Source organism: Oncorhynchus clarkii, chromosome 32 (genome assembly GCF_045791955.1).
Source record: "Oncorhynchus clarkii lewisi isolate Uvic-CL-2024 chromosome 32, UVic_Ocla_1.0, whole genome shotgun sequence".
Taxonomy (NCBI): Eukaryota; Metazoa; Chordata; class Actinopteri; order Salmoniformes; family Salmonidae; genus Oncorhynchus; species Oncorhynchus clarkii.
In genome coordinates, this window is record NC_092178.1 from 33,911,397 (window position 1) to 33,929,634 (window position 18,238).

The 18,238-nt window shown below is 47.6% G+C and overlaps 1 protein-coding gene across 20 annotated transcripts in view; it reads left to right on the plus strand.

Moving 5' to 3' along the window:
- The window catches only part of LOC139391751 (microtubule-actin cross-linking factor 1, isoforms 1/2/3/4/5-like), a 228,335-nt gene that overhangs the window by 70,378 nt on the left and 139,719 nt on the right, over positions 1-18,238 (plus strand). For 18 of the 20 annotated variants that reach the window (XM_071139264.1, XM_071139276.1, XM_071139260.1 and 15 more), the window contains exons 2-3: positions 4,981-5,042; positions 17,144-17,233. In XM_071139264.1, the coding sequence (XP_070995365.1) occupies positions 4,981-5,042; positions 17,144-17,233 (152 nt within the window). Of the gene's footprint in view, positions 1-959; positions 1,545-4,980; positions 5,043-17,143; positions 17,234-18,238 lie in introns of those variants that run through there. The other 2 variants (XM_071139268.1, XM_071139269.1) reach the window with 1 other exon arrangement.

Here is an 18,238-nt window from a genome sequence, read left to right on the forward strand (position 1 = left end):
AAATCTGATCTGGACATTTCTCCAATAGACCTCCTCATACACACTACACACTTGTATCATGTTCTCACTGACCAAGGCAGCTACTCAGATTATTATTATGATTATCTGAAGTAGCTTCTCTCTGTGTCTCTGTCTCATCAGATGACATCACAAGCTCAGCAGATCATTTTGTGATCAGACGAGTGGTCTTAAACACACACAAAACACTCATTGGCTCAGAACGGGGGCTCTACAATGGACAGCCAGGGGGTTTCTTCTGGGATTGTGGCAAATGTTTGTTCCCAGGCCTAGAAAGAGGAAAGAAAAAGATTGTAAATGATGTTGGTTACAGTCTAGGGCTAGCAGTGTCTGGTTTCTGTTAGAGAGAGCAGTGTGTGTGTGTGTGTGTGTGTGTGTTCACATGGCAACAGACTGGAATCTAAACACTGGAGTCTGCTGCTTGCTTGATTGCTTGAGTGGATGACATCATCATAAAGGGACACTTCAGCACGTTCTCTTTTTGACTTCCTTATTATTTACCTCAACCAGAGTTTGATAAACAATCTCTCTCTACAACTACTTCCTTCCTTTGCTCTGGAAGACTGAAGAAGGAAAACCCCTCTTATTTCCAACTGTGAACCGCAGACAGATTCCTCAACCTGCTGTTGCCCCGTCTTGACAGCATACACATCTTAACCAGAGGACTGCAGCCTTGAGATACTTTGAAAGGGAGCGGGAGGGAGAGGCTGAGAGAGGGAGAGAACCGCAGCTCTGAACCTGCTTTGTCTGCAGAGCCACTGCTCAACAGCTGCATTTTAGAGCACAAGGTGTCTGTCCTGCACCAGGAGTAGAGTGAACGAGGGACCGTGCCTCAGGCCAGCGCGGTAGCAGGGGACAGGAGTGACCGAGGGAGTGCGAGACGACGAGAGTGGAAGAACCAGAGGGAGGGGTTGGAGGGGCGGTCTTTATTTGCCAGAGGGGAGGGGGCAGCCTGTGACTTTGACACACACACGTGTGACTGCTCCGGTGAGGGCTGGCCAGGAGTTTAGAAATGGCAGCGACCGCAAGACCTGCGGAAAGAGAGTGGGTACAAGGGAGCGACAGGCAGAAAGAGGCAACCCAGAAATGAGTCCCTCTACTTGTCTTAGACGCGGGGAGACTAGTCCTTGCAATAAGTGTTTTTGGGAGAATCAAATTCATTGGAATACTCTTGTTTTGACATTGTGGAAACTGAAATAGCAATTTGTGTACTTTGCCTCTCCCTGGTGTGCTCCCTGGCTTGGAATAAGACACGTGGACTTCCTCTGAGAGAGACTACTCTAGTTCTGGGATTGCGGAATAGTGACTCGTTTACATTGCCTCTCTCTGGTGTGCCACCTGACTTTGGAATCACACGTGGACTTGTGCACTGGGAGAGAAAAGAGGAAGTGGCTTTAGAAGCCGGGTGAAGGAAAGAGGAAGGAGAAAAATACAGAAGGATAGAACAGTAAAAAGAAGGATGTGGCGGGACTACCATAACGAGTCCAGCCTCAATGCCCACCTGCACTCTATCATGTGCTGTGCAGGTCAGTGTGTGTGTGTGTGTGAGAGACGGTATGTGTAGTGTATGCATGTGTTGTACACTGTATAGCAGCTAAGTGTTATTTACATAGGCTCAATAAAACGTTTTTTCTGCGTGTAGGATGTCACACCGTGTGTGTCCTGTGTTTTCTACATTGAATAAAACCAATATAAACGCAACAGTTCATATAAGGGAATCAGTCAATTAAAATATGTTCTTTAGGCCCTAATCTATGGATTTCGCATGACTGGGAATACAGATCTGTTGGTAACAGATACCTTTTAGAAAATGGGTAGGGGCGTGGATCAGAAAACCAGTCAGTATCTGGTGACCTTATGCCTCACCCAGCATGACACACCTCCTTCACATAGAGATGATCAGGTTGCTTGATTGTGGCCTGTGGAATGTTGTCCCACTCGTCAATGGCTGTGTGAGGTTGCTGGATATTGTCGGGAACTGGAACACGCTGTCGATCCAGAGCATCCCAAACATGCTTAATTGGTGACTTGTCTGAGTATGCAGGCCATGGAAGAACTGGGACGTGTTCAGCTTCCAGGAATTGTGCACTGATCCTTGCAACATGGGGCCGTACATTATCATGCTGAAACATGAGGTGATGACAGCTAATGAGTGGCACAACTTTGGGCCTCAGGATCTCATCACGGTATCTCTGTGCATTCAAATTTCCATCGATTAAAATGCAATTGTGTTCGTTGTCCGTAGCTTATGACTCCCATTTCCATTGCCCCGTGGTTCCGTTGGGGTTCTCTTTTCATAACGTTGACATCAGAAAACCACTTGCCTACACGATGCCATACACAAAGTCATGTCTGCCATCTGCCCGGTACAGTTGAACCCGGGATTCATCTGTGAAGAGCACACTTCTCCAGAGTGCCAGTGGTCATCGTGCAAACCCACAGTTTCATCAGCTGTCCGGGTAGCTGTTGGAAGCCGGATGTGGAGGTCCTGGGATGGCGTGATTACACGTGGTCCTGCGATTGTGAGGCCGGTTGGACGTTCTGTCCAATTCTCCAAAATGTCAGGTGGCTTATGGTAGAGAAATGAACATTAAATTCTCTGGCAACAGCTCTGGTGCACATTCCTGCAGTTAGCATACAAATTGCATGGTCCCTCAAAACTTGAGACATTGTGTAGTGCGGCAAAACTGCACATTTTAGAATGGTATTTTATTGTCCCCAGAACAAGGTGCACCTTTGCAATGATCATTTTGTTTAATCAGCGTCTTCATATGCCAAACCTGTCAGGCAAAGGGTAAATGCTCACTAACAGGGATGTAAACAAGTTTGTGCACAGAATTTGAGTGAAATTAGCTCTTTGTGCATATGAAATATTTCTGCCATCTTTTATTTCAGCTCATGAAACATGGGACCAACAATTTACTTTGCGTTTATATTTTTGTTCACTATATTGTAGTGTGTGTGTGGTGTACTGTTGACATCTTGAGCTATTTGTGCATTATATCGACCAATGTTTACAGTGTGAAGACTCACTCTAGTAGTGGTAGTGTTTGTTTTTGGATGGTGTTGAGGGGTGTATACTGCTGAACAATGCCTCCCTGTGTGGTGGAATGCGTGCCTTTCCGTGGCTGTCACACATACAAACACAGCACACAGTCAACCCTGTTGGTGTACAGGCTCTGCCCTTGGCAATGGACATGCGTTTCCACTGGCAGTAGCCAATGTGGGGTATCGTGTTAATTCCCATGTCAAACTCTAGGGGGCGCCATGCTTGTTTAATATACTGTCACCAATAGCCGATTTTGATGAAGACATAGCCTCACCTAAATGTCACAAAGAAAGCCATGTGTTACCGCTGAGCCGGCTAGGCCAGCTTACCAGGCAGGTTTGTTAACGAAGGCATGCTTTTCTGTTGAAACTATTTAGCAAGACTGTGTTCAAATGTGTGTGTGCCTGGGGCGTGCCCCCGGAGTAAAATTATTATGAGTCATATAGTGTGTTACCTTGCCCCGCTAGGTTTGACCACATTCAGGTATTTGACCTGCATTTCCACACTAAAATATCACTCTGTCATTATCACAAAGAGCCTCAATGCTGATATAGAAGCTCACTAAGACCACTTGTTCCCATTACAGTGTGTGTGTGTGTGTGTGTGTGTGTGTGTGTGTGTGTGTGTGTGTGTGTGTGTGTGTGTGTGTGTGTGTGTGTGTGTGTGTGTGTGTGTGTGTGTGTGTGTGTGTGTGTGTGTGTGTGTGTGTGTGTGTGTGTGTGTGTGTGTGTGTGTGTGTGTGTGTGTGTGTGTGTGTGTGTGTGTAATGTATGTAGGCCTCTCTGGGGAGAGGAAGTGAGACAACATATCTTCCCCCCCACATAGCGACTCTGTTTATAGTATCACCTTGGCAACCACATCAACAGTGGAGTTTATCAAGGTCAAGTTGGGGAAATACCAGCAGGAACTATTCTCTGATTGGTTGGAGCAGAGAAGGGGAGAAAGCAGTCACTAGTTGGCCATGCTAGAAAAGACAAGTGTGAATATAGCCAATTATGATATATTCTCATTATCTCAGTAAAATATACGATTGGAATGTGACTTTTGGTTCGTGGTTCAAATCATGTAAGCTGTTAAATAGCTCCACAACGTATATCCTTTCTAACATGGCCTGTAACATGGCCTGTAACAACCAGGGGAACGCGGGAAGAGGCGTCCCAATGGAGTGAGTCAGATATGAACGGAAAGGCGGGAAAAGCAAAGCCACCCATCTGCATGTCATACACAGAGACCCGGATATGAGGAGAGGAGGAGGAAGAGTAGAGTAGGAGAGGAGGAGGAGGAGTGGCTCCACGTGGGGGAGGGGAGGAGATGACAGCAGCGGGGCCTGTCGTCAGGTTCTGTCCTGGGCATTGCCGTGTCACTGGACTGAGCTCAGAACAGGCGACAAAGGAAATAGGCTGGGAGGCTGCTGCATTGTGCTAAGACCCCTGGCCCAGTCTCTGCGGCTACAGCTGGGATCGACCAGCTCAATAGGCGGCTTTTCTCTGCTTTATTAAATACTGAGTCATGGTGTGTGTGTTTTGTTGGAGTGCCTGCGTGCGTGGTGGGGGGGGTTAATGCGTATGTACCATGCATCCTATGCTGTGTCCATATGGAGTTTTCTGCAGTGTCACAAACAAGCTGCGATGTCACGAACACTCAACAAACGTAGCGCCCTTACAAAACAGAGGTGTGACGAGGCGCAATTCTCCCAGAAACGACCAAAGCAGCAGACATGACTGTTGAGCCCTCCATTCCAGACAAATACATTTAGTAGAGCGCTGCCTGGTTAAATCAGGTTGAACGCTGCGCTCCCAGACAGCCTCGGTACAGAGATGTTTTAGGGCCGTGCTTGTAAACAATACAGAGGTGAGGACGCTGTACTTGTTGTTTAATGAACTCTCCTTTTCCCCTCCCTCCTTCTGCTCCAGATGAGCGAGACCGGGTGCAGAAGAAAACCTTCATGAAATGGGTCAACAAACATCTCATCAAGGTACGGTACTGCATCGCAGCATCATTTTGGGGGTTGGTGGGGAACACACACACACACACACACACACACACACACACACACAGAGGTATCACGACTTAGACCATCGTAGAAATGAATGAGCTAGGATGGTAGTTCTGAATGAGTTGTTATATTCCACACAGGGCTGAATGAGCCGTGCCTCAAGCACTGACTTCGTTATGTTCAGGCTGGTAGGAAGGTCTCCAAAATGGTTAAAGACTCCAACCACCCAGACCTTAGACTATTCTGTCTGCTTCCCCATGGCAAAACAGTACCGGTGCATCAAGTCTGGCACCAACAGGCTCTTAAACAGCTTCTATCCCCAAGCAATGAGACTGATAAATAGTTAACTAAATAGATACACAGACTAAATAGTGATCTGAGTTTACCTTGTTTCTTTATTGACCTTTTATTTTTGCACTGTCTCTATGCACACTCACAAGGCCCTACACACTAACACACTGCCTCTATGCACACTCACAGGGCCCTACACACTAACACACTGTCTCTATGCACACTCACAAGGCCCTACACACTAACACACTGTCTCTATGCACACTCACAGGGCCCTACACACTAACACACTGTCTCTATGCACACTCACAGGGCCCTACACACTAACACACTGTCTCTATGCACACTCACAGGGCCCTACACACTAACACACTGTCTCTATGCACACTCACAGGGCCCTACACACTAACACACTGTCTCTATGCACACTCACAGCACACTCACAAGGCCCTACACCCCCCCCCCCCCCCCCACACACACACACACACAAGCTGCTGCTCACAGGCCCCCCCCCCCCCCCCCCCCCACACACACAAGCTGCTGCTACTCTGTGTATCTTATATCCTGATGCCTGGTGACTTTCAGTGGTGGGAAGTACTTAAGTAAAAATACTTTAAAGTACTACTTCAGTAGTTTGTTGTTGTTGTTGTTGTGGTATCTGTACTTTCCTTTCTTTTTCTATTTTTGACTACTTTTGCTTCACTACATTCCTAATGCAAATGATGTACTTTTTACTCCACGCATTTTCCCTGAAACCCAAAAGCACTCATTACGCTTTGAATGCTTAGCAGGACAGGAACATGGTCTAATTCACACACCCCTACTGCCTCTGATCTGGCGGACTCACTAAACACATGCTTCGTTTGTAAATGGTGTCTGAGTGTTGGAGCATGCCCCTGGTTATCTTTAAAAAATGTGGCTGTCTGCTTTGCTTAATAGAAGGAATTTAAAATTATTTTTACTTGAATTTTCTATTAAGTTATCTTTTACTTTTACTCAAGTAGGACAATTGGGTACTTTTTCCACCAGTGGTCACCTTACCCCTCCCTATACATGCACTACATGATCAAAAGTATGTGGACACATGGTTGTTGAACATCTTATTTCAAAATCATGGGCATTAATATGGAGTTTGTCCCTCCCTTTGCTGCTATAAGAGACTCCACCCTTCTGGGAAGGCTTTCCACTAGATGTTGGAACATGGACTTTGGACTTGTTTCCATTCAGCCACGAGCGTTAGTTATGTCGGGCACTGATGTTGGGCAATTAGGCCTGGCTCGCAATCGGCGTTCCAATTCATCCCAAAGGTGTTTGATGGGGTTGAGGTGAGGGCTCTGTGCAGGCCAGTCAAGTTCTTCCACACTGATCTCAACAAACCATTTCTGTATGGACCTTGCTTTGTGCACAGGGACATTGTCATGCTGAAAACAGGAAAGGGCCTTCCCCAAACTGTTGCCACAAAGTTGGAAGCACAGAATTGTCTAAAATGTCATTGTATGCTGTAGCGTTAAGAATTCCCTTCACCTTACCTAAGGGGCCTAGCCCGAACCATGAAAAACAGCCCCAGACCGTTATTCCTCCTTCACCAAACTTTACAGTTGACACTATGCATTGGGGCAGGTAGCGTTCTCAAACCCAGATTTGACCGTCATCACTCCAAAGAACGTGATTCCACTGCTTCAGAGTTCAATGACGGTGAGCTTTACACTACTCCAGCCGACGCTTGGCATTGCGCCTGATGATCTTAGGCTTGTGTGAGGCTGTCCGGCCATGGAAACCCATTTCATGAAGCTCGCGACGAGCAGTTACTGTGCTGACGTTTGTTCCCGAGGCAGTTTGAAACTCTGTAGCGAGTGTTGCCATCGAGGAAAGACTATTTTTTCTACACGTTATGCGCTTCAGCGCTTGGCGGTCCTGTTCTCTGAGCTTGTGTGGCCTACCACTTTTCGGCTGATCCGTTGTTGCTCATAGACGTTTCCACTTCACAATAACAGCACTTACAGTTGACCAGGGAAGCTCTAGCAGGCCAGACATTTTACAAGCTGACTTGTTGGAAAGGTGGCTTTCTATTGCGGTGCCACGTTGACAGTCACTGAGCTGTTCAGTCACGCCATTCTACTGCCAGTGTTTGTCTATGGAGATTGCATGGCTGTGTGCTCTATTTCATACACCTGTCAGTATCCCTGCACATTGGAACTGACCCTGTAGTATCCTTATTTACTTATTTATGGTGTTATTCTTATTCCTCATTAGTTTTTGTTGCGTTGTTGCGTTTTGAGTTTGCAAGAAAGGCATTTCACTTTCGCATGACGTTTAAACCTGAAACCACCGGAGACGTAGATCACATAGACTGGGCATTCCATCACATGACTGTGGAATGGGGCGTCTGACCTCATAACTCTCTAGTGCGCTGGGTATTTCTACGCTGTAATGTATGTCGGTCAGACGGACTGAGGATGGGGCACCAACGTTGGCACACACACTGCTGGCCCGGCACCACTGTCTGTAACATTAGACAATGTTCAGTTGGCGTTAAGGAGAGTTTGTACTCTCTGTAGCTGGAGAGAGCAGGGACCTTTCACTGTCTGGGAGGGAAGTCATTAAATAGAGGTGGAGAGGAGGGAGGGGAAGAGGACTTAAGGAGAGCGAGAAGGATAGAGGCAGAAAGATGACTTAAGAAAGGATATATGGTTTGCGGCGATAATTAAATGACAGGGTTAATGACACCTGTATTTGGTATTGATATACATAAATATCCACTGGGATTCTCCAGGAATTTCCTCACCAATCTACACACAATACCCCATAATGACAAAGAAATACCTTATTAACATGAGTATTCAGACCCTTTGCTGTGAGACCTGAAATTGAGGTCAGATGCATCCTGTTTCCATTGATCAGCCTTGAGATGTTTCTGTTACTTGATTGGAGTCCACCTGTGGTAAATTCAATTGATTGGACATGATTTGGAAAGGCACACACCTGTCTATATAAGGTCCCACAGTTGACAGCGCATGTCAGAGGAAAAAACTAACCATGAGGTCGAAGGAATTGTCCGTAGAGATCCGAGACAGGATTGTGTTGAGGCACAGATCTGGGGAAGGGTACCAAAACATTTCAGCAGCATTGAAGGTCCCCAGGAACACAGTGGGCCTCCATCATTCTTAAATGTAAGAAGTTTGGAACCACCAAGACTCTTCCAAGAGCTGGCTGCCTGGCCAAACTGAGCAATCGGGGGAGAATGGCCTTGGTCAGGGAGGTGACCAAGAACCAGGATCGAGGAAAAGATGAACGGAGCAAAGTACAGAGATCCTTGATGAAAACCTGCTCGAGAGCGCTCAGGACCTCAGACTGGGGAGTAGATTCAGCTTCCAGCAGGACAACGACCCTAAGCACACAGCCAAAACAACTCAGAAGTGGCTTTGGGACAAGTCTCTGAATGTCCTTGAGTGGCACAGCCAGAGCCCAGACTTGAACCTGATCCAACATCTCTGGAGAGACCTGAAAATAGCTGTGCAGCAAGGCTTCCCATCAAACCAAACAGGGCTTGAGAGGATCTACAGAGAAGAATGGGAGAAACTCCCCAAATACAGGTGTGCCAAGCTTGGAGCGTCATACTCAAGAAAACCCGAGGCTGTAATTGCTGCCAAAGGTGCTTCAACAAAGTACTGAGTAAAGGGTCTGAATACTTCTGTAAATGTGATATTTCAGTTTTTCATTTGTAATACATTTTCGTGTCTCTCACTCTCACACACACTTGGAAAAAGTCCAGGGGTCTGAATACTTTCTGTAAGTTAATTGACTCGTGGCAGGACATGTTGTACAGTCTTAGACTAAGACCAAAGCGATACGTCTTTCGTCTACTGTAGTCCGGCATAGAATGAATCATCCAGGTTCCTTTATAATCCTGCCCTATCAGTCTAATACCGTTGACAGTCCACCCCAACGCAGGTGTTTACATAGCACACAGCCACAGAGCTCGTGGCTGTTCAGCAGAGGCTGACAGACAGTACAGGTGACGACACAAGCCAGTCAGTCTACCTGTTCCTGTGTTTGTCTTGGCTCCCGCTATTCACTGACATCACGCCGATCTACCTGACTGCACCCATGTTTATATCAGCTGACAGACGTGTGTGTGTGTGTGTGTGTGTGTGTGTGTGTGTGCCGTCATGTGGTCAGGTCCGGGTGTATGGCTGCCTCTCGGAGTGTGTGTGTACAGATCAAACACACACATCCTTATAAAACACTGCCTTCACCACAAACTGTTGGGACCTGTGTTGACAGCTCGCCAGGAATGCAGTGTCATAACTATGGCTGGTTTTCCAGACACCGATTTAAACCCTAGTCGTGGACTAAAAAAAACATATTATACCGAACACAAATATAAACGCAACATGTAAAGCCCTCAAACTCGGGACCTCGAAGCCAGTGCCACTGCATTTTTTTCTAATCGGGAACTGATTTAGAACTAGGACGCCGGGTGGGTGCAATTCATGATGAGGCAGAACAGAAAACCAGCAGGCTCCGGACCTCGTAGGGTAAGAGTTGAATACCCCTGATGTAAAGTGTTGGTCCCATGTTTCATGAGCTGAAATAAAAGATCCCAGAAATGTTAAATACGCACAAAAAGCTTATCTCAAATTTTGTGCATAACTGTATTTACATCCCTGTTAATGAGCATTTCTCCTTTGCCAAGATCATCCATCCACCTGACAGGTGTGGCATATCAATAAGCTGATTAAACAGCATGATCATTGCAAAGGTGCACCTTATGCTGGGGACAATAAAAGTCCACTCTAAAAAGTTCAGTTTTGTCACACAACACAATGCCGCAGATGTCTCACGTTTTGAAAGAGCGTGCAATTGTTACCAGAGAATTGAATGTTTATTTCTCTACCATAAGCTGCCTCCAATGTTGTTTTAGTGAATTTGGCAGTGCGTCCAACCGGCCTCGTTTAACCACGCCGTCCCAGGACCTCCACATTTGGCTTTTTCACCTGCAGGATGGTTTGAGACCATCCACCCGGACAGCTGATGAAACAGGAGTATTTCTGTCTAAGAAATTCCTTTTGTGGGCAAAAACTCATTCTGATTGGCTGGGTCTGGCTTCCCAGTGTCTGGCTTAATATGTGTCTGGGAACCAGCCTTTAGACACACACACACACACACACACAGTAGATCTTTACCGGACAAGGCAGGGAGCTGTGGCACATGGAGACATTTAGTTGCAGAAAGAGGACAGAAGAAGAACGTGGATACTTGTGCCTTTTGGTGGATCTCAACAGAAGAAGCAGAGTGTACAAAACGTTAAGAACGCCTTCCTAATATTGAGTTGCATCCCCCCTTTCGTCTTCACAACGGCGTTCCACTGAGATGCTTTGCACATGTTGACTCCAATGCTTCCCACGGTTGAGTCAAGTTTGATGGATGTCCTTTGGGTTGTGAACCATTGTTGATATGCATGGGGAAACTGTTAAAAAAACACAGCAGCGTTGCAGTTCTAGACACAAACCGGTGCGCCTGGCACCTACTACCATACCCCGTTCAAAGTTCACCCTCTGAATGGCACACATACAATATCCATGTCTCGAGGCTAAAAAACCTTCTTTAACCTGTCTCTTCCCCTTCATCTACACTGATTTGAAGTGGATTTAACAAGAGACATCAATGAGGGATCATAGCTTTCACCTGGATTCACCTGGTCAGTCTACGTCATGGAAAGAGCAGGTATTCTGTACACTCAATGCAGATGACCCCAAAAACACGAGTTCAGCCTCACATACAAAGAGACTTTATGTACTAGTGTGTGTGTGTGTGTGAGACCCAGGTGCACTGTCTCGTTGGGTGGCACCACTCTAACTGTAGCACAGCAGTGGAGCTGACCGCTGCGAGTAACCAACCGTGACGTTTCCGCTGACTGAACAACACCCAGATACAGCTTGCACGTTTTATCAACCCCCAACACGGTAGTCTGGTCCCAGATCTGTTTGTGCCTTCTAACCAGCTCCTTTGGTCATTGCCACCCTTAACATGCACAGATCTGGGACCAGGCTTCTCTCCGTGTATCCCAAAGCTGGGCTGTGATTCACCAATTCTGATTACAACACATGGACGTGTCATACTCTGGAACTCCCGGTTGAATAGGGAAGACATGCATTGAATCATAGAGGCAGAGAAATAGTTCCATTAAGTGGAATGAAGATGACACACACACACACACACACACACACACACACACACACACACACACACACACACACACACACACTAAAACACTCTGTTATCGCATGAGAGATCATTTCCAGCCCCCCATAATACCTATCTAATTAACACACGATCAACTCTTCAACACCCACGACCAGCCAAACACATCCCCTCTTTCTCATCACGCACTGAGGCCAACCTTCCACACATTGATGGATAGGGTGTGTTTATTAGCCAGAGAGCATTGAGAGACCGAGGGAGAGGTGTCGCGTGAACAGGGGACTGAGAGCGGTTGCAAAGGAAGGAGAGAATAAAGGAAGCGAGCAGGGCAACAGAAGGATGTGAGGAAACGGTCTCGGGGGCTTCCTCTCTCCTTGTGTGTGGGGTTAGGCTTCCTAAGCAGGAGACTCCGACTCTATTTCCAGTCCTAGACTATTGAGATGCACCCATGAGGAGAGCTGACCGTTGACCAACAGGACATAGAGAAGGCCCGTTTGTTTGTTTCTGTCGCAGGTCGGCTCCTCGGATTAAAAGGCGCAAGTCGCCCTCTGCTGGCAGAATGTTGCATTTCCGCGATTGCAGCTTCATGATTTGAAATGCAGTGGAGTGTTTTGTGTTTTCACAGTTTGTGCCGTTTGCTGTGTCCTGTAATATTGCACAGTGGTCCTCAAACATATATATGTGTTGTGAATGTGAGCCGCTAAAAGCCTGGCCCAGGCTCATGTGACCGTTTTTAAGATGATTCTGGGTTCTGAGATTAGTCTCGACCTAGTATGGCTCGAGCCACAACCCAGTTTTACCCAGGCCACAAAGACTGTTTTTAATCAAACCCTTAACCCCAAGACATAGAATTTAAGTCAGGTCAGTGTGTGCACACACACACACACACACCCCTTCACCACTGGCCCCTGCCCTTCAGCTGTCAGTCACGCCAAGGTAACCAAAGAGCACTGTGGGTAGTTTAATCTCTCTCAGGTCTGTGATGGGGCTACTTTGACGAGCACCGTGTGTTCACACAGAGGACTCCTGTCGTTCAGACTGCTTTTCTTTTTTCTGTGTTTTTGTTTCTCTCTCCCAATATGTTCCTAGGTTATCAGTCACTCAATGAAGACCAAGAATGTAACACAAGCAAGAGTGGCTACGTCTCCTCATAATGAACTGCCAGTACATAATCCCGGTCTTCTAGAAGCCTAGTCATGTTCTATCACACTCGACTGCCCCCCCTTCACTCAGCTTTCTCTTATTGCTTCTCCTCATGTTCACCTCTTTCCTGTCATCCTCATTTCCTCAGCCTTTTTCTCTCTTTTTCTCTCTTCTCTTTCTCTCTCTCTTCTCTTTCTGTCTTTTCTATTTCTCTCTCGCTCTTTTTTTTCTCTCTTTCTCTCTCGTATGTACATTTGTAATGTGATTGTGTGGAGGTTGTGATGGTTTGCAATGTGTTTTCAGTGTAGTGAGGATGTCTCATGGAAGTAGGACAAAAAGTCTCTCTCTCTCTCCTCTCTATAATGGCTCCATTGCCTCCGGTTAAACCACAAGTCACGGTCAGCTGTGAATGAGACAGTAATTAGCCTCCGTCTCCTCTCTCTAAATGCCCAGTCCCTCCTTTCCTTTCTCTCCCTCTTTTTTCTTTTTGAAATCCTGGTTCTTAGCACTGAGCTGTTTAGCCTAGTCATTGGGAGTCCATCAGCAGGGTCTGAGAAGATGGCCCACTTTCTCACAAAGGGTGACGAAATAGGCCTGCCAAAGCTGCTGAGTCGCCGTGCCAACGGTTGTCCCCGGACTCCTCGGCCCTGAGACGCCACATGGGGTCACAGCCGGAGCGCAGTGTTTGTCGCCCTGGCAACTAGGGTCCCTAGGAGCATTGCTTATGTCAACAATGCTATGCAAACACTGAGATTTGAACAAGATGAATATGTAATTAACTCTGTTTTTCTTTTCCTCTCGCTCTCTCGCTCTCCCCATCTCGCTCTCTCCCCATCTCGCTCTCTCTCTCCCCATCTCGCTCTCTCGCTCCCCATCTCGCTCTCTCTCTCCCCATCTCGCTCTCTCTCTCCCCATCTCGCTCTCTCTCTCCCCATCTCGCTCTCTCTCTCCCCATCTCGCTCTCTCTCTCCCCATCTCGCTCTCTCTCTCCCCATCTCGCTCTCTCTCTCCCCATCTCGCTCTCTCTCTCCCCATCTCGCTCTCTCGCTCCCCATCTCGCTCTCTCTCTCCCCATCTCGCTCTCTCTCTCTCCATCTCGCTCTCTCTCTCCCCATCTCGCTCTCTCTCTCCCCATCTCGCTCTCTCTCTCCCCATCTCGCTCTCTCTCTCCCCATCTCGCTCATATTCGTACATATTGCCAAAGCTTACAATAACAATAAGTATACAGTAGAGGACATGTGCAGGTTGATTGGTCTGTCAGACACTGCCCCTCATCTTATGGCAGGCAGCAATGTAGTGCGCTGCCAACCCACAGCTCTCTGCGTCCTCCCCCAACAGGACGGGTAGCCTACTCTCATCAAGAGAGGTCTTTGAAACCTTGAATAAGGGTTTCAAATTTGGGAAAATGACACTCTCTAATTGTTTTATATTTTTGACATTTTGTCAGGAAATGCAGCTCCGTCTCAGGTTCTGCTGTGGTGCAGTGGTTGCACAGCCTTTCCTCTACGGGGAGCCATGTTTTCCTGTGTCTACCCTTCTCAATGGCAAGGCTGTGCTCACTGAGCCTGTACTTTGTCAAGGTTTTTCTAAGGTTTTGATCAGTAACCATGGTCAAATATTTAGCCACGGTGTACTGTCGATGTAGGGCCAGATGGCACTGCGTTTTGCTTTGTGTTTGTGTTTCCCAATAAGTAATATAGTTTTGTTTTGTGTTTGTGTTTCCCAATAAGTAATATAGTTTTGCTTTGTGTTTGTGTTTCCCAATAAGTAATATAGTTTTGTTTTGTGTTTGTGTTTCCCAATAAGTAATATAGTTTTGCTTTGTGTTTGTGTTTCCCAATAAGTAATATAGTTTTGCTTTGTGTTTGTGTTTCCCAATAAGTAATATAGTTTTGCTTTGTGTTTGTGTTTCCCAATAAGTAATATAGTTTTGCTTTGTGTTTGTGTTTCCCAATAAGTAATATAGTTTTGCTTTGTGTTTGTGTTTCCCAATAAGTAATATAGTTTTGTTTTGTGTTTGTGTTTCCCAATAAGCAATATAGTTTTGACTGTTGTAATTTGGTTTATCCTGATTGATTGGATGTTCTGGTCCTGAGGCTGCAGTGTGTTAGTAGAACAGGTTTGTGAACTCAGACCCAGGACCAGCTGGATGAGGGGACTGAGGCTTCAGTGTGTTAGTAGAACAGGTTTGTGAACTCAGGACCAGCTGGATGAGGGGACTGAGGCTTCAGTGTGTTAGTAGAACAGGTTTGTGAACTCAGCCCCAGGACCAGCTGGATGAGGGGACTGAGGCTTCAGTGTGTTAGTAGAACAGGTTTGTGAACTCAGGACCAGCTGGATGAGGGGACTGAGGCTTCAGTGTGTTAGTAGAACAGGTTTGTGAACTCAGGACCAGCTGGATGAGGGGACTGAGGCTTCAGTGTGTTAGTAGAACAGGTTTGTGAACTCAGCCCCAGGACCAGCTGGATGAGGGGACTGAGGCTTCAGTGTGTTAGTAGAACAGGTTTGTGAACTCAGGACCAGCTGGATGAGGGGACTGAGGCTTCAGTGTGTTAGTAGAACAGGTTTGTGAACTCAGCCCCAGGACCAGCTGGATGAGGGGACTGAGGCTTCAGTGTGTTAGTAGAACAGGTTTGTGAACTCAGCCCCAGGACCAGCTGGATGAGGGGACTGATGCTTCAGTGTGTTAGTAGAACAGGTTTGTGAACTCAGCCCCAGGACCAGCTGGATGAGGGGACTGAGGCTTCAGTGTGTTAGTAGAACAGATTAGTGAACTCAGGACCAGCTGGATGAGGGGACTCTTTTCTTTGCTCAGCTCTTGGCATTGCAGGGCTTGGTAATGATATGAGAGGGGGTCACTGTATTTTAGATGTTTCCAAAACTTAATAGCTCTTTTTTGAGTTTTTATTATTAGTGGATATTGGCCTAATTCTGCCCTGCATGCATTGTTTGGAGTTTTCCTCTGGACAAGTAGGATAATCTTACAGAACTCTGCAATCAGGGTTTCAATGGGGTGTTTGTCCCATTTGATGAAATCTTGTTTTGCAAGTGGACCCCACACCTCGCTGCAATGAAGTGCAATTGGTTCAATGACACATTCAATTGGTTTTAGCCACATTTTAATTGGTATTTCAATTTGAATTAGCTTTTTAATGGTGTAGAATGCCCTGCATGCTTTCTCTCTCTGTTGATTCACTGCCTCATTAAGGTGTCCAGTTGAGCTTATTTTTAAACCTAAGTAATTGTAGTGTGTGCAGTACTCTATATATGTTGTACCAATTGACAACTTTGGTCTAATTCCCTGAGATCTGGATCTTCTCTGGAAAATCATTATTTTAGTCTTTTTGGGGTTTACTGCCAGGGCCCAGGTCTGGCAGTACTGCTCTAGCAGGTCCAGAGCCCAGGTCCAGGCTCTGCTGTAGGCCAGGTGCTGTGGGGGTTTACTGCCAGGGCCCAGTACTGCTCTAGCAGGTCCAGGCTCTGCTGTAGGCCAGGTGCTGTGGGGGTTTACTGCCAGGGCCCAGTACTGCTCTAGCAGGTCCAGGCTCTGCTGTAGGCCAGGTGCTGTGGGGGTTTACTGCTAGGGCCCAGTACTGCTCTAGCAGGTCCAGGCTCTGCTGTAGGCCAGGTGCTGTGGGGGTTTACTGCCAGGGCCCAGTACTGCTCTAGCAGGTCCAGGCTCTGCTGTAGGCCAGGTGCTGTGGGGGTTTACTGCCAGGGCCCAGTACTGCTCTAGCAGGTCCAGGCTCTGCTGTAGGCCAGGTGCTGTGGGGGTTTACTGCCAGGGCCCAGTACTGCTCTAGCAGGTCCAGGCTCTGCTGTAGGCCAGGTGCTGTGGGGGTTTACTGCCAGGGCCCAGTACTGCTCTAGCAGGTCCAGGCTCTGCTGTAGGCCAGGTGCTGTGGGGGTTTACTGCCAGGGCCCAGTACTGCTCTAGCAGGTCCAGGCTCTGCTGTAGGCCAGGTGCTGTGGGGGTTTACTGCCAGGGCCCAGTACTGCTCTAGCAGGTCCAGGCTCTGCTGTAGGCCAGGTGCTGTGGGGGTTTACTGCCAGGGCCCAGTACTGCTCTAGCAGGTCCAGGCTCTGCTGTAGGCCTGGTGCGTTGGGGGTTTACTGCATGGGCCCAGTACTGCTCTAGCAGGTCCAGGCTCTGCTGTAGGCCAGGTGCTGTGGGGGTTTACTGCCAGGGCCCAGTACTGCTCTAGCAGGTCCAGGCTCTGCTGTAGGCCAGGTGCTGTGGGGGTTTACTGCCAGGGCCCAGTACTGCTCTAGCAGGTCCAGGCTCTGCTGTAGGCCAGGTGCTGTGGGGGTTTACTGCCAGGGCCCAGTACTGCTCTAGCAGGTCCAGGCTCTGCTGTGGGTGACAACCGGCATAGGTCATCTGGGAAGAGCAGCCATTCAACCTCTGAGTTGTTTAATCTCTCTCTCTGCCTCTCCATCAGGTGAGGAAGCACATCACAGACCTGTACGAGGACCTGAGAGATGGACACAACTTGATCTCCCTCCTGGAGGTCCTCTCTGGAGTCACCCTGGTAAGACACACACACACACACACACACACACACACACACACACACACACACACACACACACACACACACACACACGGTCACCAACCTTCACACCTCGACAACCATCAGACACGGTCATGTTCGTTACATTGTATACCGGGGGCATGACCCTGAGACATACCCTCCCTCACATTGAGGAAGACCTCGAAGTGAACTCGGGTTGATTAACACATCGTTGTCTAATAATGTCAATATTACAGTGAGGGAAATGCATGTGTCCCCATCTAAACCATTTATTCCTTATAGTGCACTACTTTTGACTAGAGGCCAATGGGGCCTGCTCAAAAGTAATGCACTATATAGGGGATAGGGTGCCATTTCAGATGCAGCCAGATACTTTCTTGGAGCACATGATGACTCATTTCCCGGAGCACATGATGACTCATTTCCCGGAGCACATGATGACTCATTTCCCGGAGCACATGATGACTCATTTCCCGGAGCACATGATGACTCATTTCCCGGAGCACATGATGACTCATTTCCCGGAGCACATGATGACTCATTTCCCGGAGCACATGACTCATTGTAACTGACAGACGGGTCGACTAACATGCGACTGCTGACTAGGTCCACCTAGAGCAGGGGTGGGCAATTCTCCAGGGCCTAATTGGTGTCACAGTTTTGCCCCAGCTAACACACCTGACTCAAATAATCACCTAATCATGATCTTCAGTTTAGAATGCAATCTGATTAATCAGGTGTGTGTTCTAGGGATCGGGGAAAAGTGTGACACCAATCAGGCTCCCGAGGACTGGAGTTGCCCACCTCTGATTTAGACGCTGATTCTCCTTTGACTGTCTGTGTGACACATTCACCTCACATTTCAACCACAGAGAGTGTGTTACTGTGTATGAGAGAGGGAGAGACTGTGTGTGAGAGAGGGAGAGACTGTGTGTGAGAGAGGGAGAGACTGTGTGAGAGAGGGAGAGACTGTGTGAGAGAGGGAGAGACTGTGTGAGAGAG